The 23,508-nt window shown below is 40.5% G+C and overlaps 2 protein-coding genes across 3 annotated transcripts in view; one reads left to right on the top strand and one right to left on the bottom strand.

The window, feature by feature from the left end:
* Positions 1 to 17,360, bottom strand: part of SOWAHC (sosondowah ankyrin repeat domain family member C) — a 38,390-nt gene extending 21,030 nt beyond the window's left edge. The window contains exon 1 of the mRNA XM_072621839.1: positions 15,267 to 17,360. Within this exon, the coding sequence (XP_072477940.1) occupies positions 15,267 to 17,071 (1,805 nt within the window). The 5' untranslated portion in view covers positions 17,072 to 17,360. The remainder of the gene's footprint in view (positions 1 to 15,266) is intronic.
* Positions 17,361 to 17,919: 559 nt separating this feature from the next.
* The window catches only part of SEPTIN10 (septin 10), a 53,271-nt gene continuing 47,682 nt past the window's right edge, over positions 17,920 to 23,508 (top strand). The window contains exon 1 of one of the 2 annotated variants that reach the window (XM_072621840.1): positions 17,920 to 18,198. In XM_072621840.1, the coding sequence (XP_072477941.1) occupies positions 18,169 to 18,198 (30 nt within the window). In that variant the 5' untranslated portion in view covers positions 17,920 to 18,168. Of the gene's footprint in view, positions 18,199 to 18,226; positions 18,248 to 23,508 lie in introns of those variants that run through there. The other variant, XM_072621841.1, reaches the window with a different exon arrangement.

Raw genomic sequence — 23,508 nt, 5'->3', positions numbered from 1 at the left:
ACCCAGTATGCTGTCCCCTTAGCTGCACCTTCGCTATGTGCCTGGCTCTGTGTCAGGTGCTAGGGATACAAATAAAGGCAAAAGCAGTCCTTGTCCTTAAGGAGCTCACAGTCACACGGAGAAGGTAACGTAATCAGCTACAGTTATCCCTTCCACATCCTAACTTTCCCTTTTGTGATTTCAATATATCAACCGTGAGAAATTAAATGGGAATTTTTTGGGAGTTTTGCAGAAGCTGCCGACAACACAGACAGTTTTAAAAATGCATAAATGCATAAAATACATGTTTAGTATTGTATAATATCAACATACTTTATCTTTTAATACAATAATAATTCAGATTTCTTCTATGGTATGAAGGGCCAAAAAATTTTATGTGGATTTTCCAGATCATGGCGGGGAGCACTCCTAACTCTTGAGATGTGAAAAGGATAACTATATACAAAGCCTATTTATGATGATGATGATGATAAGTACCATTTACATGTGCCAAATGCTGTGATAAATACAATTATTATCTCATTTGATCCTCACAACAACCCTGGAGGTAGGTACTATATTATTATCCCTATTTTAGAGATGAAGAAACCTGAGGCAAACAGAGGTCAAGTATTTGCCTACGGTCACACAGCTAGTAAGTATGTCGTGTCAAATCCAGTGATTTGAACTCAGGTCTTCCTGACCTGAGTCAAGCCTGGTGTTTTATCCATTGAGACACCAGGGGAAAGGCACTGCTAGCATTAATAGGACCTAGAAATGTTAAGTGCCTGACTCAATTGATTCCAAGGATCTCCTCATTCTAGGTATAATGCTTTTGCTACTCTTTGCACCACTTACTTGACATTTATGACAAAGTGCCTTTCATCAAAGTTATTTATGCCCATTATGTAATTATGCCACAGTCACTTTAAAGGTCATATTTTTTTGTGTTTTATATCCCACAGAGCACCTTATACAGAGTATGTGCTCAGGAATATTTGTTGAATGATTGAATGGAGCCTATGCTGGTACAGGGTAGATGTATTCACAAAGAGTCTAATACGCAAATGTAAATTTTTACATTAAAACACACTTTCATTTAATGCAGCATAATATTTATAGTCAGAGATATACCCTGGTAGAATGGATATAGGAACTGGTCTTGGAGTCAGAAAGCCTGTTTTGGACACATAGTGGCTATGTGCCTCTGGACCAGATACAACCCTCAGACCCCAGGCAACTTTATAAGATTCTACCTTGCAGAGAACATGCCAATCTGTATTGGCAGGAGACATTCCTCACTAGGAGTTTCCTAAACTGATGAAATTACAGTTCTGGCAATATATGTGTATATATGTATGCATGCATATACCATACATATAATAGGTCTATATTTATGCATTGTGCATATGTATGCACACACACGTACTATACAAGCTTATGTACATACACATACATACAAACATACACATGTATGTATATTTATACACCTATAATAAATAATAAATGTAACTTCATTTATACATTTGTCTATACCTCATCTTCCCTAAAGTTCTCCCTGATGGCTCATTTTAGTATTGAAGGCCACAGTTTTACAAAACCTGGTAGATATTACCAAGCTAGAAAGGTTTTAAATACAGGGCATATGATGGAACTGAGATCAACCTAAATAAATGTGGAAAGGTTTATTATCCTCACAAGGTTAGTCATTAGGGAATGAATTTTTTTTTTACTCATAGCCACTGAGGAGGACTGTCTACTAAAGTTTAAAGAGGTTGCCATCTGTGATGGCCAAGGGATGTCTCACAGTGAGAAAATCACAGGTCCTTAAATATTGTAGCATGCTCTAACCTTTTTTTTTTAACTGAAAAATCATGGAAATAGAAGCAAAAAAAACAAAAAACAAAAAACAACAAAAACCCAAACCCAACCCAATCCTCCTCTGAATTGTTTCATGACAAATTATATGTGAACTGTGTAATTTATACTGTTATGCTTTCAATAATGTTTTATAGTTAGCTATTTGGAAATGAAATAAACTAGAAATTTTTATCCTCCTCTATACTTACCTGCCAGGACTTAAACTTTTCTTTTAAAGGGAAAGTAATGCAACAACCAGACTTTGTTTAACTTATGTTTATTGGTGGTCAGGTTTCCAAATGAAATGATGTGCTATTGCAGAAAGACTTTGATACCTCTCTCTGTCTCTGTCTTTGTCTCTGTCTCTGTCTCTGTCTTTCTCTCTCTCTTTCCTTGGGGCAGGATAACCCTTACAACCCTATATGCTTCAGTTGTTTTTCAGTTGTGTTCAACTCTTCATGACCCCATTTAGGGTTTTCTTGGCAAAGATACTGGAGTGCTTTTGCAGATGAGAAAACTGAGGCGAACAAGGTTAAGTGACTTGCCCAGGATCACACAGGTATTAAGTATCTAAGGGCAGATTTAAACTCAGGAAGATGGGTCTTCCTAACTCCAGAAAGAGATGTGTGTGTATATATATATGTATGTATATATATTCAGTATGTCTCTGACTATAAATGTTATGTGGTATTAAATAAAAGTGTGTTTTAATGTGAAGATTTACAGTTGCAAATGAGAATATTCCTGAATATATCCACCCTATACCAGCACATGTTCCCTTCATTTATTCAACAAATATTTCCTGAGCACTTACTCTGTATAAGGTGCTTTGTGGGATACAGAACACAACAGATATGATCTATCTATCTATCTATCTATCTATCTATCTATCTATCTATCTATGTATCTATCATCTATCTATCTATCTATTGTCTATATATTTTTCTCTATGTCTTATTAATGCAAGGCTTTAAAGCCAAGTGTGAGGGAATGGACAGTAATATGACAGGTAATAAGGAGTCAATGGAGAGTTTTGAGGAGATCAAAGAATTCCGAGCTGGAAGTGAACTTAGATATCTCTTCCAATCTTCTAATTTTATAGATGAGGCTATGGAGGCACTGAATGATGAAGTTATTTATTCAATTCCACAGGTAGTAAGACTTGGGACTTGGATCTAGTGTGATTCCAAGACCAGGGCTCTTTATATGACACCAAGTAATGTTGTCAAAGTGGTGGGGAAAATAATTTTGACAGAAATCTTTTGGATTAACTGAAAAGGGAGTTTAGAAAAGAAAAGAGGTTGCAGATGATATAGGTTTGTCCCAATGGTCTCAATGTAACAATGTAGAAAGAGACGGGTTATCCCCTGAAAGAAACATCTCTTAGCTAGGGCTTGAAATTTTAAAATTAAACAAAAATTTGAAATTTAGCAATTGCAACATTATTCCTTTAGCTTACAGTTCTGCCAGCCTGTTAAAATATAAATGACTGTTATAAGAGAATAACTTAGCTGTCATTACTCATTTACACTTCACTGTAAATGAGTTTCTTAAGACTTTACATAGAATATATTTTAATAGGCAGGACATTGAGGAATTGTATTAAGGGTATAAATTAGGACAAAAAAAAAGGGGACTGGGAGAATGAAAGACAAACTTTGCAGTGAGAAGAGATGTTGGTGATCTATATAGTTGCCCCCAGTCTACATCAGAACTTGATTAGCAGAGCAAGATTTGAAGAAGACGGGCAGAAGGCTGAGGTTAGTATTTGTTAGGTGAAAGTTTAAGTCAGTTAGGAAAACTACATGAGTTTGACTTGAAATTTTAAGTTTTCAAAGTTTTGGAGCAGAGAGACCAAGTGCGGCTTGGAAGGTGTCTTATTGAATGTCTGAGAGGACGATGGAACAATGGGAAAACAGATGGCAGGGAGGGCCCAAGGTAAAACTGTAATGTGCTTATAAATGCCTATTTGTGTCTCATAGTCTTTCCCCTCCCTTTGGTGCTTTCTGACGACTTCTCCTAACCTCCCCCCAACTCCTGGTACTCATGCACTCATAGCATTCTTGGCATGTTCTGAACCCCCACTCCCTACCCCCTTCAGGTGCTACCCACTCATTCTTCCTCCCATAAGATGTCTCTCCCTCCATACACCTCCTTCATCTGTACATACCTCAGGGCCCTCTCTGCTTTTGTAGATGGCAGCTAACAGTTATTTGGTTTTATATAATATATATTATAATATAATATAATAAGTATAATATAATGATAAATAAGTAGCACTTTAAGGTTTGTAAATCATTTTACATATATTATCTCATTCGTTTCTCACACCAAGCAGGTGCTACTTTCATCTCCTCTACTCCATCTTATATATGAGGAAACTGAGGCTGACCAGTGTTAATGATGTGCCCAGTGTCTCAAACCTGTTAGAAGTCTGAGGCAGAATTTGACCTGAGGTCTTCCTAACTCTAAGTCCAGTGCTTTAGCCATTCAGTCAATCCTATATTTAGTGGCTGACAAAGGGGGATCCTGTGTAAGATATTTTTACTTTAATGGTGGACTCTAGTGGACATGAAGTCTTAACCTATGACAGGAAAATGGAAATTTAAGGCATTATGACAGACCTAAGATGGGAATGAGCTTGGGTCAGGATAACCCTTACAACCCTATATAGTACATTTGTTTTTCAGTTGTGTTCAACTCTTTGTGACACCATTTGGGTTTTTTTGGCAAAGATACTGGAATGCTTTTACAGATGAGAAAACGGAGGCAAACAGGGCTAAGTGACTTGCCCAGGGTCACACAGGTAGTAAGTGTCTGAGGTCAGACTTAAACTCGGGAAGATGAGTCTTCCTGACTCCCAGCCCAGAACTCTGTTCATTAGAGTGTCCTCTAATTGCTTTCAACCCTATATAGGGTGCTGCTAGTTCCACTTTCAGAAAAAGCTAGCCCTGCCTGATCCACGACTCCATGAGGTCAAGGATTGAGTCTTGCTCAGTGACTGATACCAAGAAGTAGGCTCTAAGGATGTCATTCTTTTGTAAGATCAAAAATGCAGAACAAATCACAAGCAATGGAGAAGGAAGTTTTGGGGTAAAGACCTAGTTTTAATTGATTGGGAGATGTTAGTGGCTTTCAGTGTGAAAGTAACTGCAGTGGAGTGGCAGAAGAGAAGACAGAATGAAGAAGTCTGACAATACAGGCAATAATGTTTCCTGCTTAAAAGGTTTTATGGTTTGGCTTATCTCTGCCAAACCACACCTCAAAAGGAGACTGTTAATTTCTTTCAGAAATAAATCTGTATTCTGCCTTAGAATATGTATTTGGACTGGGTTCCCACTGGCCAGCCCCACCCCCATGCATCTAAAAAAAAAATCTCTTTTCAAAAATTTCTGACAATTAAAAAATTTTAAATAGTACACTAAAATTTTTTTTGTTAAGTTGTATCCCTTAAAATAAATAAGTAGTCCCTTAAAATAACAAGTAGTTACCTTTTATTTTAATGTTATAAAGTAATTATTTTTTACTTTGCACTCTGATTTGATTTTTGGTCAGTCTTGAAATGGGCACTGAACCAGCAGGAACTAAGAAATTGAATCTCTAGCAATTGTCCCATAAATGGAACCATCTTTAAACTGATATTGTAAGAAAAGAAACACTTTCTCCTCATTCTGTTCTCTTCCTTCCAACTGCTGAAATAATCAGTTCAAATGCTAAGCTAGTTTGATTTTCTCTAGATCTGAATTAGCAGACAAGCTCGAACTAAAACTAAAATGAAACAGAAGGCTTGGTGCCAAAAGGTTAATCAATCTCACCTCTCTTGCTTTCTTCCGTTTGGAGATTAACATCTGGTTTAGCTAAGAAGCAAAATAAAATGATTGGTTCTGTGTAAAGAGCAACGGATCACAGTTGGAAAATCTGGATCTTTCTTTGAATTTTGCTCTTCCACTTTAGCTTTAAGAACCTCAATTTCCTCATCTGTACAGTGCTGTTAGACCAGACGCCCTCTAAGATCCATTCCAGCTCTAAATCCATGATCCTGGTCTACTTCCACATAAATTAACAAAAAATAAATCAATAATTTAGACAAACTGGGGAGATTCAAAACTGAATTAGAGAAATTTAAGCATATTTCAAAGTAAACCAATGATGTCACTTCCTCTCCCTCTGCAGCTATTCTTTTTGTCCCTGTAGCTCCCCACCTAAATTAGCTTTAGAACACTCTTTACCTTCCCGGGTAAAAGCTAACAGTTATCTGATAATAAGAATAACAGTGAACATTTAAATTTCAATTGAAGGTTTGCAAATCACTTTACATATATTATCCCATTTGATCCTTACAGATCCTTATGAACTCTGGGAAGTAGGTGCCCGCTGCCTCAAAGAAGTTACCATGTAATTGAGAAATATACAACAAAATAAATAAAAATACAATAGAATACTGATGATGCTAATTTGTGGTTTTCTAATTTCCAGCTGGGATCCTTAAGTACAATTTAGTGGTCTCTGTTTCTGAGTTTGCACCAGCATTTACACAGTTGAGGATCTCTCATAATATGCCCTGAAGACTATTCCTACCCAATGCAAATTAATTTAAGCCTCTATGGAACTGTAAAAACAAAAATAATTCAAAATCCTGGTCTGATTGTTTTTAGTCAGTGGTAGGTAATATTGATAAATTCCTTCCAAAGTTTGTCCTAGGCCTCCGGAAGAAGAAAAGTTCATGGTATCATCTAAGAGAGAGGAATTAAAGAGACCTATGATTTATTATATGGAGCTTTTCTTTGATTCTCTACGAAGCCTGCAGTTGCATTGTGAATGTTCATAAGCTCATAAGCAAACAATTAATCAGGCTGCAGATTGTTTCAGGAAAATATAACAATAACACATAGAGTTATAGATCTTTGGTTTGTCACCAATCACTCCATCATCAACCAGCATCCATTAAGCACCTACTGTGTGCCAGGGGCTGAGCTAAGCATTAGCAAAACCCAGATGAAAGTGAGTCAGTATTTTCAAGAATATATATAACATATACATATATGTGTATACATGTATATTATATACTATAACTTTCCCTTCTATTGAGGATTTTACTGGTTTGCAGTTAAATAAGTGTAAATTGTGTTAAAAATAAATGTAAGATGATAATGTGATGGGTAGCACACACACACACTGAACATCACAGAGCAACTTGTATTTTCTTGTTCTTTTATATTATTTTCACATATGACATATACTACAAATTTTACTAATGTTTCTTGGTGTGGAACTTACCCTTAAATTCAAATGCAATGCCATTGGAACACAAATTCCACTAGTTGCTCCTAAGATGCAAAAGTCCTTTAATATGGGCCTAGAATTGAACTATATGTCTACTAAGCGAAGATCAACTCAGCTAAATTAAGAAAGACTCATCATGAGGTTGTGTGTTGGGTGATGAATTTTTGGTGACACCGTCTACTAAGTTATAGCAGATGCTTACTGATTCATTTATAATTGTTTTTCATTTGTGCCAGACTCTTTTCTTGGCAAAGATATCAGAGTGGTTTGCCTTTTCTGTTTCCAGCTCATTTTACAGATGAGGAAACAGAGACAAACAGGGTTAAGTGACTTGCCCAGGGTCACACAGCTGGTAAGTATCTAAAACCAGATTTGAACTCAGGAAGAAGAGTCTTTCTGACTCCTGGCCCAATACTCTCTCCACTGCACCACAGATTTGGAAATGGAAGGGAACTCATAGGTCATCTAGTTCAAAATCATTTTGTAATTCAGGAAACTGAGGCACTGGCATATTATGTGACTTGTTCAATGTCTTACAGTACATAACAAAACTGAGATCTGAACCTAGATCATCTCACTCCAATTCTCCCCCTCCTCTCCCCTCTCTCCTCTCCCCCAGCTCCCCTATACCTTTACTGCTGTGAAGATGGTTCAAAGATCGTTGTGACTTTGGGCATTGTTGCCCAAAAGCTTTCCCTCCTTGACTCAAAGGTTATCCCAGGCCTTTATTCAGAATGAATCATTTCATTTTCTAATAACCCTAGAGCCCACTATTTTGTTACTCTTTTTGACTAGCAGTTCACAGATGATATACTGTGCTACATTGTCTGAAGTGGTACCTAGGTTCATGCTTAAACTTTTTCTATGGGTTGGTCTTGATTCAGCATATTGCTGCTGGTACAGTATCCAGCTATCATCCATCCATTATCCTTGTTACACATCCAGTAATGAATTATGTTGTGGCAAACACTGCTTCATTATTTCTAGACTGGTAGCATTCCAGAATAGCTCATGGTGACTTCATGCAACTTTTTATACTACATATAATTTATAGGCTGACCCAGGACTAGAGGTAATACAAAATGACAGCTGCTTGGAATGCAATACACAGAAGAGCACAATGAGGGATACTTTTAAATATTACTTTTTAAAGAATGCATATTCTTAATGCCAGGAAATTCTGGCATGAAAGAACACCTTACTCCAATGCATCATTATGGCCCAGAACTGACCCTGGGTTTTCCAAAGGTATGCCAAGCGGAACACAAAGTTTGGCAGATCCTATATCATGATCGGAAGGCTTCAAATATGAAGTAAACTATATTTCTGATGATAGAAGGCCAACCTAAGTTGGAAGAGACTCATCTTCAAAAGACTGGCTACCAGGTGACACATTTTTTCTGCCATGAGAACTCAAGAGGATTGTCTTTTAAGGGCATGAAGGATTTACAATCCTCAAAGGTAGAAAGAATTTTCTTTGGGTGAAATGGCAGTTCCTTGAAGCACTGAAAAAAAGAAAACCTAATATAATTATTGTTTTATTATAGGTGAGGAAGCTAGGTGGAGACATGGATAGAGTGTCAGGCCTGGAGTCAGGAAGACCTGAGTTCAAAACTGGCCTCAGACATTTGCTAGCTTTGTGACCCTGGGCAAGTCACTTCACCCTGTTTGCCTCAATTCCTTATAAACTGAGCCGGAAAAGGAAATGGCAAACCACTCCAGTATCTTTGCCAAAAAAAAAAAACCCCAAAACAAACCCAACCCAAATGGGGTCACAAAGATTTGGACGTGATAGAACAACAATATATTTACAATGAAGGTTCAAAGACTCCACTGTGCAGTAACCAACAGGGGAGATGACTTGTCAGCCAATCAACAAGTACTATGAAGCACCTATGTGCCATGGACTAGGCTAAGTGATGGGGACAGAAAGAAAGGGAAAATCAGTACCTACGTGCTTATGGCACATGCATGCCTCATTTCCTTTTCAGTCAGGGGAAAAATTGTTAAAACCATTCATGAAGCCAAATGTGAAAACTGGGGCAAGTCATTTGTACTCTGAACATTGACTGACTCCACTTGAAGTCTGATCTGCTAGACTAGCACCATCCTCATGTTGATCAGTGTTGAAGGGACATCATAAGGGAATGTGATGCTGCGTGGAGAATGCTTACCTAGCTGATGAAAATCCTTAGCCAAGTGGAAGATTTCTGTGATACAGATTAGTAAATGGTTTTGTCTTTTTCATACTTCTAAGTGATAAAGTACTCTAGAGTGATCCCTTTCTTTTGTGAATGCTCCATCATTATGAATGATAAAGTGGAAACATATTTAGATTTGGAGACAGTAAACCTCTCAGATGGGACCTTGGATGGGTTACTACATCTCTGACTTCTCGGGTACTTCCTAGTTCTATGATCCCATGACTAGCTTTCAGAAAATTCTAGATGAGTCTCAAAGATATCTCTACTGCTAATTAGCTGTATGACTTTGGATAAGTTGTTCAGTCCTTCCAAGTAGCAGTTTCTTTATATATAAGTGACAAGTTGGACTAGATGATCCTTAATACATCTTTATCTGCCAAGATTTTATAACACTTTTAGGCTACAGAAGTTTCTGAGGTCAAAAATATTTCCCAGTGCTTATTTCCAGGTTAATTGCTGATTTACTCATGGCTGCATAAAATAATGAGGGAAAAATTAGATTTTTGTCATACAAACCTGTGATGTTCCAGTATTAAGATGTATGCTGTTTAACTTGCTGCATTTCAGAGCTGGTCCAATTTTTTCCAAACTTTTTGAGTCTAGTTAAGTTGTATGGTCTCTTTCCACTAAAGTCCTACTGTGATGCCTTATCATAGAATGAAGGTGACCCAGAGTTCCTGCAGGTAATGCTGGAGTAACACAATTTATGGTAAGTTCTACCAGGTTAGAAGGGCTTTCTAATTCTTTTTAATTTCTAATAACCAACTCTGTAACATTTTTGAGAATTACACTAGATAAATTAGCAGAGTCTTGAGGGTCTGATACTTGATAATTTCTTTTGGCCAACCCACACTTGAGGACCACTAAATCATGAAAGGGTTTCAATTTGTCATTAAAGATTGTAAACATGTCAAATGAAGTGATAGATGTTTGGGCACTATTCTAATAGGAATGCTCCTGGGACGACCAGGTTTCTGGTGTCAAGGGGACACCAGAATTCTGGGGATTCCCACCAAACTCCATGTAATTGTCAACCAGGACAGGGATTCAGTTGTTTCCTTTGTGTTCAACTTAGGCTTTAACTATTTTTCTATGGTCCTTAGAACAGGGTGGTACAGCAGAAAGAGGATATAGGTTCAGATCTCAGCTCTAATACTTACTACCTATAATGTTAGGCAAAAGTCACTTAATACCCCCAGGACTCAGCTCCTCATTGGTAAAATAAAGGAGTTGGGCTAGATGGCCTTTGAGATCACTTCCAGCTTAAGTTCTGTTCCTAGGATTCAGGCCTCATTATAGAATCAAAGGTGTTACTGCTAATAGGTGTAGATTCTTCCTAAGGAACCTGACAGAACCAAACAGAATTCCACTAAATTTAGTTAGAATTAAACTAATCATACATCACAGAATTCCTCAGATTGGAGAAATTTACCATATACTATACTCATACCATGGAAAGTTCTCTGCTTCAAATGATTCTGTATCACACAAAATAGCCTAATACATGCTAAGCTGAATTGTTGATGTGTGTTGATGTTGATATATATTATGGAATCATAGCATCTGAAGAGATGGAAAGGACTTTAAGGATCACCTAGTTAATCCCCTACCCACGTAGCCTTTTTACAACATCCCTGACAAATGATCATCCAGTTTTTAAGACATTTTTAGTGATGAACCACATTGTCTAGTAGTACACTCTATTAATTTCTCTCCCACACTTGTGATTTCATTAGAGAACTACCAGTGAAGAAAGTCCCCCTGAACTTGTTCAACTTAGAATCTTAGTTTCCTGGGAGAATGGATAGGTTAAGTGACTAGCCCAGGGTCATGCTGCCATTAAAAGGCAGAAATATGTGAAACCAGGTTTTCTAGACTCAAATTCTCTATTCATGAAACCTTCACTTGCCTCTATTTTCATTTGCAAGCAGCTCTAATTATTAACAAGTTTGATTTTATGTTCTGATAAAATCTGCCATTTCATTAAATGCTGAAACTCAGACAGAATAAACATATACTTTACATAAAGTCCTTGAAATATCTGAAATCACCAATTTTGTCTTAATATTTCCTATGTATGAAAAAAGGTACACTCTCATAAAAACACACACATGCTATACACATACTTATATTAGCATAAATGATAATTACCTACAAAAAACCAGTTATATAATTTGCAAACACAAATAGAAGCAAATTCACAAAGCCAGTTTACATTTAGAGAAACTGAAGAATGAAACTGACATTTAAAACTCATAGGTAAATATACAAGATATCAAAATAATATTAAGTAGAAAAAACCTCAAAAGAGGCATTGAAACAATACTTTTTACATCTTACAGGAATGGGCACATTGGTGGTTCTTTAAAGTCAAGTTATTTCTAATGCATTTATATCTTCCTATAGAAGATACATTTAGGTAACCTGTGCCAATGACTTAAATAGGGTATTCATTGTTGTGGTTAAACTTTAAATGTTTACTTTATAAAACAAACAACTTTGTTCTTCAAATGGGGACATGCTTCCAAATGAATTGTTCAGAGTACCCTCTGTAAGATGTATACTTATAAGGAAAAACAGTATTACTTCTTGGAGGTAAAAACAGGACTTTAATCTTTCAGATAAATATTAAAATCTACCAATTCTTCTAGGTTTTAAAATAATAATGAGCAAGCACAAGTGCTATTAGAGAGAGGGGAGGACTGTGCTTAAATGTGTGCAACCCTGTTCTTTTTCCAACTTTTTCATTTTTAGAGGTGAAATCTGAACAAGATGAAAATCACAAAAGCAACACACTGATGGTGTAGAAGATTTCAACAGTCTTAGAGGGTCTATGGTTGACTGTAATTTGTACCTGATCTACTGGTGGTTTTGTTGTAGTTTTTTAAGGCATCCTTCTGTTCATAAGCTACCAAAAAGGAGTCGATTTCCAATCCTACTGCTTCAGTGGATGGGGAAGAAGGCCAAAGTTCCTGACAAGTATGACAATCTGTTACAGAAAGACTATAAACACTGACAACACAAAGAAAACTGAGCAAAACTCTAGTGGGTAACTTTTATTTTGGTAAAATGAAACTTCAACTTCTTATACACAAACCAAACTCTCAGATTCCCAAACTTTTACTGTACACATATATATATAAAAAGACAAGGCATCCTGGCCCCCAAGTTTTTAGGCATAAGACACAATAAAATGGTATCAAATTTTCAAGTTATACAGGCTAGCTGCAGTACACATACCATAAAAAGTTAACAGAATTAATACACATTCAATAGTTTCAAGTGTACCTATGACACATGTTCATTTTTTGTATCACAGTTTTTGAATAAACATCTTTTAAAGTATCCAATACACACATATATCTATGAATAGGCACAACTTTATGAATTTCAGGTGAATACAAACAATTTGATTTCATATTCTCTTGATCTGAAATTAAAAAAAAACCAAGAGGAAATGTAAAGTGTCAAAAAGTGAAATATACGCTACAAATTTCATAGCACGCAAGCACATTATGATTAGGCAGATTTAAAGTAGTTCCTAACTGGAATGATTTTTGAAAATGATACTAATATATTTTTATGTGTAAGCCAGAACAAATACTTTGGTGGGAGGAGAAGGTAAAAGCAAAATATGTACAAATTGCTAGCTCTACAAAGAGTTGGAATGTTAAACCAACAAAATTCTGCAGAACAAAATATTCTGTTCAACTAGGTACCACTTCTATTTAATAGTTTGGTATTTTGATTGTTCAACAGTACATTCAAATATATTTATATTCTAATCAAAATGTTATTGAATTATATTTATTTCAAAATAGGAATGCCTACACTATGACAATCTTTACATTAGTAATTAGAGGGTTAAAATTTTCAGTCAAGATAAATCTTGTCCCTTAGCTTATAATTTTAATGCAAATTAGGAGCTGGGAATTCATACTTTATTCTGCATTATTAGACATTTTGAGCTTCATTTAACTGTTTTCCTTATATGCTATACAGATGGTACAGAGCAAATGAGTTTTCTTTGCATAAGAAATTCATTTTTTCCTTGCACAAGATTACAGATAGGCTCTTGATCCATCTGTGTAAGTAAAAAGTGCTTAAAAGCATGGATATGCCCCATTTTTATAACAGCAAACAAAAAAAAGTAAAGGCACCAAGGAATATAGCTTACATTTTTAAAGGACAATTTTTCATGTGTCTTTTTGCAAGTAACATTCCTCATCTAATGAAAGATATTACATCAAATTGTTGCTAATTTCTGTATGTTGAGATATAGAACTCTAAATATAATAACTGTGCAAACTATGCAGTGGTTAAACTGGTCATTTAAGGGAAGTTCCCTTACCCTCATTATCTCTACCAGAATAGGTAGGTGCTTGCAAGCTTGCAACAGAGTACCAGAAATGCTATATATGTGAGAACTGACAAGGGATCTGCTTGGGTTAGCTCTTATAATTTTTTCTAATTCAGTGACTGAGGCCTTGATATGCTTTTGAGCCAGATTTTAAAATGAAATATAAAGTCATTCACTTTTCAAAATATATAAAGGAAATGTAATTGGGAACCACATTTTAAAATCTTGGATTTTAATTGGCATTATTTTAATTTTGTTTATGTACAAAGGGGATTGGACAACCAGCAGCATTCAAAATATAGGACCAGCCCTGAATCTTACTTCTTGAAGGGAAAGTGCCATTTTTAAACTTGGAATATTCACCACCTGACTTTTTAATTAATATCTTCCTTTAGTATACATATCTATTAACTTCAAGAAAGCTGTTAAGATTTGCTAATGGGTTTAGACTAAGATCTTAAAATGTGCAGAACATTACTTCAGAGCATAGATAATAAGAAAGTTCTATTTGTAAAAAAAAAAAAAGAGAATTGTTCCTTAAGTGGAATTATTTTATAGTAACAGTCTATTAAAGTCTAACTTAATAGTTACTTCACAGGCTCATGCTAGTATATTGCCAATTCTAGCTAAGCATCTAAATCAGAAATTGTTTCTTTAAGCATTTCCGCTCCAAGCACCATTGGTCAAAAAAGCAAGGCCAATGGTTAGATGACCCCCTAGATTATTAACCAATTAAAAAAGTAATCAAGAGGAATATTTAATACTTAAATTGACTTAGGTTTGACTAAAGAACTATTAATTTACTGCATGATTGGGTGCTAAGAGTCTTCTAGGTCTGCTGGGTGAAGTTACTAATGATGCACCTGGGTGCAGTGCTGTTGTATACAGTTGGATGGAATGTAACAACTCAAAAATAAATGTCCTTAACATTTGAGTTCACAGTGACTATAAACTGCAATTGTTTTTTTAAAATAGTTAAACTGCTACTGAAGACTTCCATTTTCACTCATATTATTCTTTATCAGTGCTTTTGCATTCTTCTGACTATACATTCAGTAGTAATAGTACCTCCAACAGCAAATACATTTATAGAAAACGCACGGCAGCACACACACATTTCATTGCAAACACTTATGTTCCTATGAGAGAAGCGATATTTAAACAGATGCATCAAAAATGTATTTATGCATAAAACTCTGTAACAGTAACATTAAAAAGTTCTTCCCACTTTAAGTTCCTGTCTAGACCCTAAAAACTCGAGATCTAGAAGAAAAAAAATTCTAACGGGAAGGAATCTGTTGGCACTGATACACCTCGCCCAAAATAAGCCAGTGTTTGTAGAGAATCAGCCATTTACGGAAAGGCTTAAAAACCTAACTGTAGTTTGTTTATACATGGGTTTACCAAAGGGACTGCATGACCTCTTTCCCTCTCCTTCCCCTCCCCCAACTAGAGAACATGGAGTTTATTTTGCTTAACGTTTCCCCTCTCCCTTCCTATAATGATTCCTAATTCCATTTGACACCCAAAATTCCTAGAGGACACATACTATAAATTTTGCCCAAAAGATTAATTTTTACCCGAATACATTGGACTTCGGTCTCAGTTTGAAGGAGGATGTAGAGGAGCTGCTTTTAAGGGGCCTTTCTTCCTCTGATAGTGGTTGTTCAGGGTCCCGGAGAGAGGGAGTGCTGTGAATGATCTGTGTTCGGAACCGGATTTTGTTGAGTCTGGGTCTCATCCTGTTGCTGCTGCTGCCTCCACCTAATGCTTTGCGACTCACTGATTTACCCCCGGCCGACCCATCAGCCAAGGAGTGGTGGTGGTGGTGGTGATCTCCCCCATCCTCCAGTACGTGAGACAGTTTATATGTGATAAGATGCGACGGGAGCACTTTAGAGAGCTTCCAGCGACCACCTCCACTATCCGAAGTGCTCTCTCCATCATCATCTTCCAGGGCCCCCACTAAGTTCTTGATCTCTTCTGCGATGCTCTGGCTCAGGTACTGAGAGGCCTTTTTCCCGCTGTAATCCCTAATGTCGACGTCGGCATCGTAGGCCCCCACCAGCAACTTCACCACCTCCACATGTCCGTGCATTGCTGCTAGGTGCAGAGCTGTATAGCCTGCGCTGGTCCTGGCGTTGATGTTTACCGGTAACTGGTGCTTGTTGGCAAAGTTGACCAGCATGGCCAGGAGTTCCTGCTTTCCGTGTTTGGCGGCCCAGTGAAGGCAGGTGAAGCCGGTGATGAAATCACGCTTGGCCAGTAACCCAGGTTCGCAAGTGAGAAGTCCCTCCAAGTTGTCCCATTTACCATCCGAGGCAGAAAGCATCCAGGCGTGTTCCAGAGGGTCCAAGGCCACCGACCCGGCTGCGCTTCCTTCCTCCTCGGTGGAAGACGAAGCCAGGGAAGCGGTGTCCGAGTCTCCACCACCTCTGGTGGTACGGCCCCCTCCAGAAGAGCCCCCAGGGTTGTTTCCCCCAACAAAGAAGCTCCTCTTAAGCTGCGGGGAGCTGCCTATCATCAGATCCAGCAAATTCTTGCGGCCAGGTCTCGGGGTACTGACTCCTGGGGAGCTGCAGATGTCTCCCTCCTCCCAGTTTCTTGGGAGAGGCTCGGACTCTTCCCCACCGCAGGAACCCTGCGGCAGCCCCCGGAGCAGAGGTACATTGCGTCTCGAGTTCTTCCTCCGCGCCCCGACGCCCAGGGGCTGCACCTGCCCCAATCTCGGCACTTCATTCCTGCTTTCACCCGAGACTAGCTGGGGTGGCGATTCCTGGTCCGCGGACTGTCCACTTTCCTCAGGGGTGCCCTCTGGGAGCGGGTGGTCCCCAGTGGCGGGAGGAGCGCTTTCCTCCAGTGACTCAGGCCCATTAGAGGGAGCCGGGTTAGCGCTGTCCAAAGGGCCCGGGGCCTCCTCGAGCTCGGATGCTTCGGTCACCGAGATGCTGGGCACTACCTGGAGCGATGGCTGAGGCGGGAACGGCGGCTCCCGTTCCTGCAACACAGGGTCAGGCTGCTCCTCACTTGCGGGGGAGGCGGGTGGGCTTCTCCAGTCCGCCGACTCGGCGGGAGGTGCGGGATGATGCTCACTGCCCCCCCCAGGCTCTCCGTCCTCGGGGCCCCGGGGGGTCGGGGCCCCTGCTTGCCCAGGGGGTCCGCTGAACTTCTTCTTCAGGTACACATACTTGGTCCCGTCCGCTGGATCAGTTCGGACCGTGGCCACAGCGTTCACGAGCTGCTTGAAGCGCTCGCGGGCCCGGGCTCGCTGCTCGGGCTCGCCCCCCAGGGCCCCCTTGAAATGCTCCACCAGCTCCGCGTTGCGGGCTCGGCCCCCTCTTTGGGTGAGGAAGAGCAGCACCTCCTCCTGCCCGAGCTCCTCCATCCCCCTCCTCCTTTCTCCCTTGCAAAGGGACAAGCGGGGCGGGAGGAGGCTCAACCCGGCCCCATCGCAGGCGGGAAGGGCAGTTCAGCTGGGGGGAACCTCCTGGAGAAAAGGGGGCGGTGGCTCGAACCCCAGGCACGCCGGTCGGCCCCGGGAGACCACGATTGTCTGCTCCGGCGCTCGGGGAGGCCGAACCCAGTCGGTGCCTCTCGACCAGACGGACGCCGCGGTGTCCGCAGCCGCCTCCCGCAGTGGCTCCCGGGCCACCACCACCTCTACTAGCGGCAAAAGCAACAGCGGCCGCCCCAGACCCCGCCCCCTCCTCCCACCGCCCCGCCCTTTCCCTGCCCCCTCGCGACTGGCCCCTCCCCGGGCTCCGCCTCACTTCCGGTCCCGCCCTCGAGCCGGCCAATCTCAGTCACCACTAACAGATTGCGGAGGGGCGGTGTGGGGGAGGGGGCGCACACATTCTCTCTACGTTCCCCTTATTGTTTTTACTCCGGACGTTCTCCCTGCCTTCAGAAAGCAGACCCCTCCCCCAAACTCTTCCAGACGCTCATCTGTCCTCCTCCCTTTCCGAAGCTTCATGGGGTTCGCTGCCACGAAGGGAGGCTCGCGGCCTAAACCAGAAGGGTGGCGAAGGGCGCGGATCCCTCCCGGGCCAGCACACACCCCTCCCCCGCCCTCGGCGGGGATCGCGCCCAGTGCGCGGTGGTCAGCCGCGTCACTCCAGCGCCCCCAGCTGGCCAGAGTCTCCGCACGCGAGGACCTCCCCGCTCCGGAGTCTCCCGATTTGGCCCCGCCCCCTCGTGGAGGCCTTTCCGCTAAGGCCCCGCCCCCTCCCCCCTGGGGCTACCGCCTTCAATGAAGTAGACCCGGGTCTCCGGCGCTGGAGGAGGCTCTGGCCCCGCCCCCTCCGGCCCCGGGATCCCGCTCGCCTAGCCCCACCCTCCCCGGGAGGCTCGCTCCAGACTCCTTTGCGCCACCAGTTAAATTCCAGGGCTGGGAGCCCCGGGCCGTAGTCCGGACGACTTTCCTGGTCCCCCTCCCCCGCACCCTCGGAGGCTCCCGGCAGCTGCGGCACGTCCCTGCGGACCATGACTTCCTTCGATGTGGCGCGGCACACGGTAAGTGCCGCCTGCCGGGCATCCTCCCGGGAGCGGTGCCAGTGCCTCGGTGAGTGCCCGGGAGTGCGGGGCTGGCGGGGCGGCGGCCGCTGCTGGCGCCCAGGCCGGGGGGAGGATCGGGAGATCCCCCGCCTACCGCAGTCACTCCGGCTCTCCCCCGGCTTCCCCCTCGTCCTCCGCCGCCCCAGTCCCCTCACTTCCACGCGCGCTCGGGGGGCTCCCCCCAGCAGCGGAGAAGGGGGGCTCCCCCAGACAAAGCCCTGCGCCCGCGGGGAGGGGAAGCCCTTCCCGGGGGCTGGAAACTTTTCTCTCTCGCAGAAACGGGTGGGAGTGGTCTGGGTGGAGTAGCGTGCGGGCCTTTAGGAGAAAGCGTGCGGGGCCCTTGACCCGCTCAGATGTGACGTCCAAACTCTCTTGCCCCTGGGCATCGTTGTCAGGACAGCCCTCTGACTCCGTGGTGCCAGCTGGAATTAAGAGAAGGCAGGCTTCGGCGCTTTTGTACTCTGCGTGTTAGGGCTTTTCGGAAAGAATGGGGTGGAAGGGTGCCCACGTTTATGTTGGATGGTGGCCGGTTTGCCCTCCTCTCTGTGGAAAAATTAAGACCTGAGGGCTTGTGCTATCAAGCATTTGCTTAAAACTTTATGAGTATGGAAAATATAACTTGCAGTTTGTGACTGTGGAAAGTATAACTTGCAAATTTAACATAAGTAGTAACATGTTTGCATTGACTTCAGTTGCTCTTGTTACCTGTAGGATAAAGCGGAATCTTGTTATCCTTTGGCCATTTCCACTATCCCTTTTGGAATCTTCTGGGCTGCTCTTAGACCGCATTCTTTTTGGTGCCTTTGCCCTCTTCTCATGCCTGGTATCTTTTTGGATCATCTTTTAAGGCTGGAGTCATTAAGCTTTAATAAAGAGTGCAAGTATTTATTAAGCATCTACAACAGGCAAGGCATTGTGTTAGGCATGAGGAATGCAAAAGTAGAAAAACAGAATACATCCCCAGTTCTTGTTTAGTTCGTCTTTCTCTTCTGTCACAGAAGTATGCTGTAGGGTAGAATGTATAAAAATACCAGACGAGAGGGGCAAGCCCTCTTAGGAGGGCTTCAGTCTCCCTAGAGACACTTAAAAGTGTCTATATAAATATTAGTTTTTATTCTCATTGGATATTCAGACAGTACAACTAAATTCTGATTAACAAATGAAGAGTCAGAGAGGTTTAATTAGTGGACTTGGTTCTATCACTGTAGAGTTTAATTTCCATTATTACCTCCATATGTTATAAAAATCTGCTATATAACACTTTGTTCAAAAGAACTGCCCACTGATCTTTAAGCTTCAGAAAACATTTTAATCTAAAACCCCTATTCATACCTGAATCAAGTCAAAATTTAATCCAATCCAAGCATTCTATACCACTGCTGATTTTCTTATTCCACGAGTATGCCTGGTTTCCTTTGAGTCTGACTTGATTTTAAAAATCAACTTGATATCTTTATCTGTAATTTAAGTGTTGTTTTTGTTTGTGAGCCAAAAAATATCCCTTTATCTGGTTACAACTGAAGGTAGGGTTTGGGGGTATTTTTTTTTGTTTGGTCCTTTGTTTGGAGAATGTCTTTGACAAGTTACGAATTATTCTATTTTTCATACACTCTATTTTTAAGAGTTGGAACTAAAATCCAAGTTTTCCTGACTCCAGTGATAGTGTTTTCTATCTATCTATCATGTCTATTTCTAACCTCTGTGATAGCAACAGGACTTCGTGTTTTTTAAAGTCTTGAATGCAAGTGCTTGATTACATTTTCCTATCTTTGGAGAGCTGCTCATAATTTTCCATCAAATGACAATTTTGTGTCTATTGACTAGTTCTGAGTAGTACTATAGAAATCTCAATTTCTATTTCAGTTGTTGCAAGCCTTGGTTTCTCTCATTCTTCACTTTCATTTCCTTTTTATTTTAATAACTATCTGCTTTATTAAATATAAGCTTTCACAACTATTTTCTTAATTTTCTTCCCCCCCCCCAAATACTTTGTCAAATCGCAGATTCCTTCATCTACACCTTTTTGTTTTGATTAGCAGACTATCTTAGCTACCCTGTCTAGTGTCTTCCTCCCCCCAACTCCTTACTATCCATCCTTCAAGGTCTGGTGCAACTCTTAACCTCCTCCATGAAGCTTCCCTTACCACTTTCAGCCAGCAATGATCATAGTAATGTCTCCTGCCTATGAACTCACAGCACTTAATGATTGTTACCCCTTATCTAGCATTTGGTCACATACTCCTTTATGACATCTTTTGTAATGTCCTTATTGATTTTATGTGTTTTTCTCCCCAGTAAATTTGTAAACAACTTGAAGGCAGGAAAAGCCATTAGTTTTGTTTGCCACATAGCACCGGGGTGGTGTTTGCTGAATGAATTATCAGTTCCTTCAGGTATCTAGGGACTTTAGTTTGTCTATGTTCTTTAAACTCCTCTAGTGTCATATTCTCATTGTATGCTGTTTCTCTTTCTATATTTTCTAGTTTATTCTATTTATCACATGTGGGTCTCCCTTTTTTTTTTTTCCTAAAGGAAAGTTATATATATAAGTACGTATTAAAAATATGCATCTTTGTTGAGGCAGAGTGTGTTGGCATAGGACACTGGAAATATAACTTCAATTCCCAAACGTAGAACATTTTCATAGTGCCCTAGTAGCCTATCTTTGCATAGGGGATAGAACCTGGTATGTAGCAGGTGCTTTTATTTAACTGCATTGGCTAGGGCATTCTGTTAGTGAGACTAGGTTTATTGTTCAGAGTATATGACATTGATCAATCTCCTTTACCTTCTAAATAATTTAAAACAGAAAATTTTCCAGGATCATGGAATGCACCTTAATCCCAATAAAGTAGCTTGCAGTTAGGTGTTGCTATTCATAAGGGAAATCTGGAAAAGTGATGCAATCCAACACAGCAGTTAAACACTTAAAACGTGTACGTATTTCATTTTTGTATGGCCATCCTATAAGAAATATGGGATTTGAATTTTTAGTTCAGTGTTATTAGGCTTTATATTACAAATTCAATTTAACTTGTAACAGGAAAATTAGTAAATTGAATGGGGTTGGGGGTGGGCAGTGGTGGTGGGGAGCAGGGGACAGTCATTCTGTTCTTAGCATCTTTACGTGTGATTTTGGGCAAGTTACCAAATCATTAGTGCTCCAATTCTCCTCTGTGGAATGGAATTTATAATTTTTCAACTAATATGGAGAGATTAGTGGAATAATCCTCACAAAAAGTCTTACTTTTTGTTGCCTTTATTATACAGTATACGTAGCTCTATGCTTTTGAATGTTTGCCAGTGGAATGGAAACTCTGGCAGGTCCTGTCAAGTCAGAGACCTTTTGAATAAGGGTTGGCAATGGAACCCCTTGGAGGACTACCTAGTTAAGTTGGGAGGGACTATCGGGTGATAAATAGTTTTGACAACAGTGAATCATAAAGGTGGTCTATTTAGGTAGTGGTCTCAAATTCTGAGATTAATGGGAAGAAAATAGTGGCTTGGGCCAGTCTCCTCTCCCATTATGACTGAAATCTGACGGAAGCCACTCTTTCAGTGTCTGTTGGACCCTGCCAGCTCCTCTCTCCCTCCTCACATCTCTGTAGGGCTCTAAGCTGTGGTGTTTATACAGTAGCCTTTTGGTTGGTCTCCTTGCCTCAAGAATGTCCCCATTCCCGTTCAACTTGCCCTCAGGTGTCAATCAATCTTCCTCAAGTGCAAGTCTGACCAATGATCATTTAGATCATCAGTTAGAAAACCCCAAGCTTCCTATCACCTCCAGGATCAGCTACAAATCTTGTTTGATGTCCAAAGCCTGGCTGGCGCAGATCTTTCCAGTATTCTTACACCTTACTTTCCCTAAGCCCATGAACTCTGCAATCCAGTGACACTGACTTTCCTGCTATTTTTCAATTTATATCAGTAATTCTTAACTTGGAGTGCATGAATAGATTTCAGGAGTTCTTTGAAACTGGATGGGGGTGGAAATCCTACCTCTATTTTCACTAGCCTTTAGCTAAAATTTAACATTTCCCCTTAATTGTTTAAAAACCTTTTGAGAAGGGTTCTATAGACTTTCAAAGCAGTCTATGACACCAAAAAAAAGTTAAGAACTCCTGACTTAGATGAAGTTAGCTGCTTTTGATATTCATTTTAGGAAAGAAGACAATAGACATTAGAGGGGGTAGATCCTTCAGTTTCAGATTGGATGGAATAGGAAGTTTTATCAACAGCAGAGTGGTCCTGTATAGCAATTCATAACTACTATTTACTATAGAGACGGTTTCTATGGGCAGAGGAAATATCAGGGGGGATGTAAGTTTGGGAAATATGAAACAAATAGACATGATAACTGTTTCTGAATTCCTATTCTGATTAGGGGAATATGAGGTATTTATGTCTGAAACAAAGAAGCAGTTTTAGGGTAACGTAACTGTTACAGTAGTACATACTGTACAGTAGTGATACTTTTTAACAAACACCTGTTCTGATGCTACACTGTTGTCAGAAACATTATCAGAAGTATAGATAAGGATACATTACTAAGATGACAGAAAAGGGCAGGGACCATTGTAGTTAAAAATAACATTAAATATTAACACTTAAAACAAATGTGTCCAAAAATAATATACATCTGAAAATCCAAAGGGGTTAAAGCTAGAAAGGAGGAGAGAGCCCACCCTTATGCTCAGGTAAGCAATGGAGGAAGCAGCAGAAAGGAGTAAAGACCCATTGTCTTAGCTTTAGTAATTGAGTAATTTCAATTCTGTTTCTTTTTTTTTCAACATTTATTTGTTATTTCTCTGGGCCCCAAATACAGAACCTATTCTCTTAAGACAAATGTGGTTTTGATTCATCATTTTATGGTGGTAGTGTTCTCTCCAGACCAAAGAGCCCTGTTGTTCTCCCTTAGAAGGGTTTGATTATAGATAATGTCTTGGATCTTCCATCTTATTTTATAGGTGAAGTACATAATAATAGTCCTGTACATGTTTAGAGCAGTAGGGGTGGTAATAGCTACTAATAATTGCTAGCATTTATATATGCTTTAAGGTTTGCAAAGTGATTTGCAAGTATGATCATATTTTATCCTTGCAACAACTGTGGGAGATGTTATCCCCATTTTACAATGGGGAAAACAAGACAGGCAGAGATTATGTGACTTGCCCAAGGTCATACAACTAGTAAGTTCCTTAAAGCTGATTAGAATTCAGGTCTTCCTGACTCTAGGTTTAGCACTCTATCCACTTTATACCACCTAACTTC

This window comes from Notamacropus eugenii, chromosome 6 (assembly GCF_028372415.1).
Source record: "Notamacropus eugenii isolate mMacEug1 chromosome 6, mMacEug1.pri_v2, whole genome shotgun sequence".
Taxonomy (NCBI): domain Eukaryota; kingdom Metazoa; phylum Chordata; class Mammalia; order Diprotodontia; family Macropodidae; genus Notamacropus; species Notamacropus eugenii.
The sequence above is the reverse complement of the archived record's forward strand: the minus strand, read 5'-3'. Positions and strand labels throughout refer to the sequence as shown.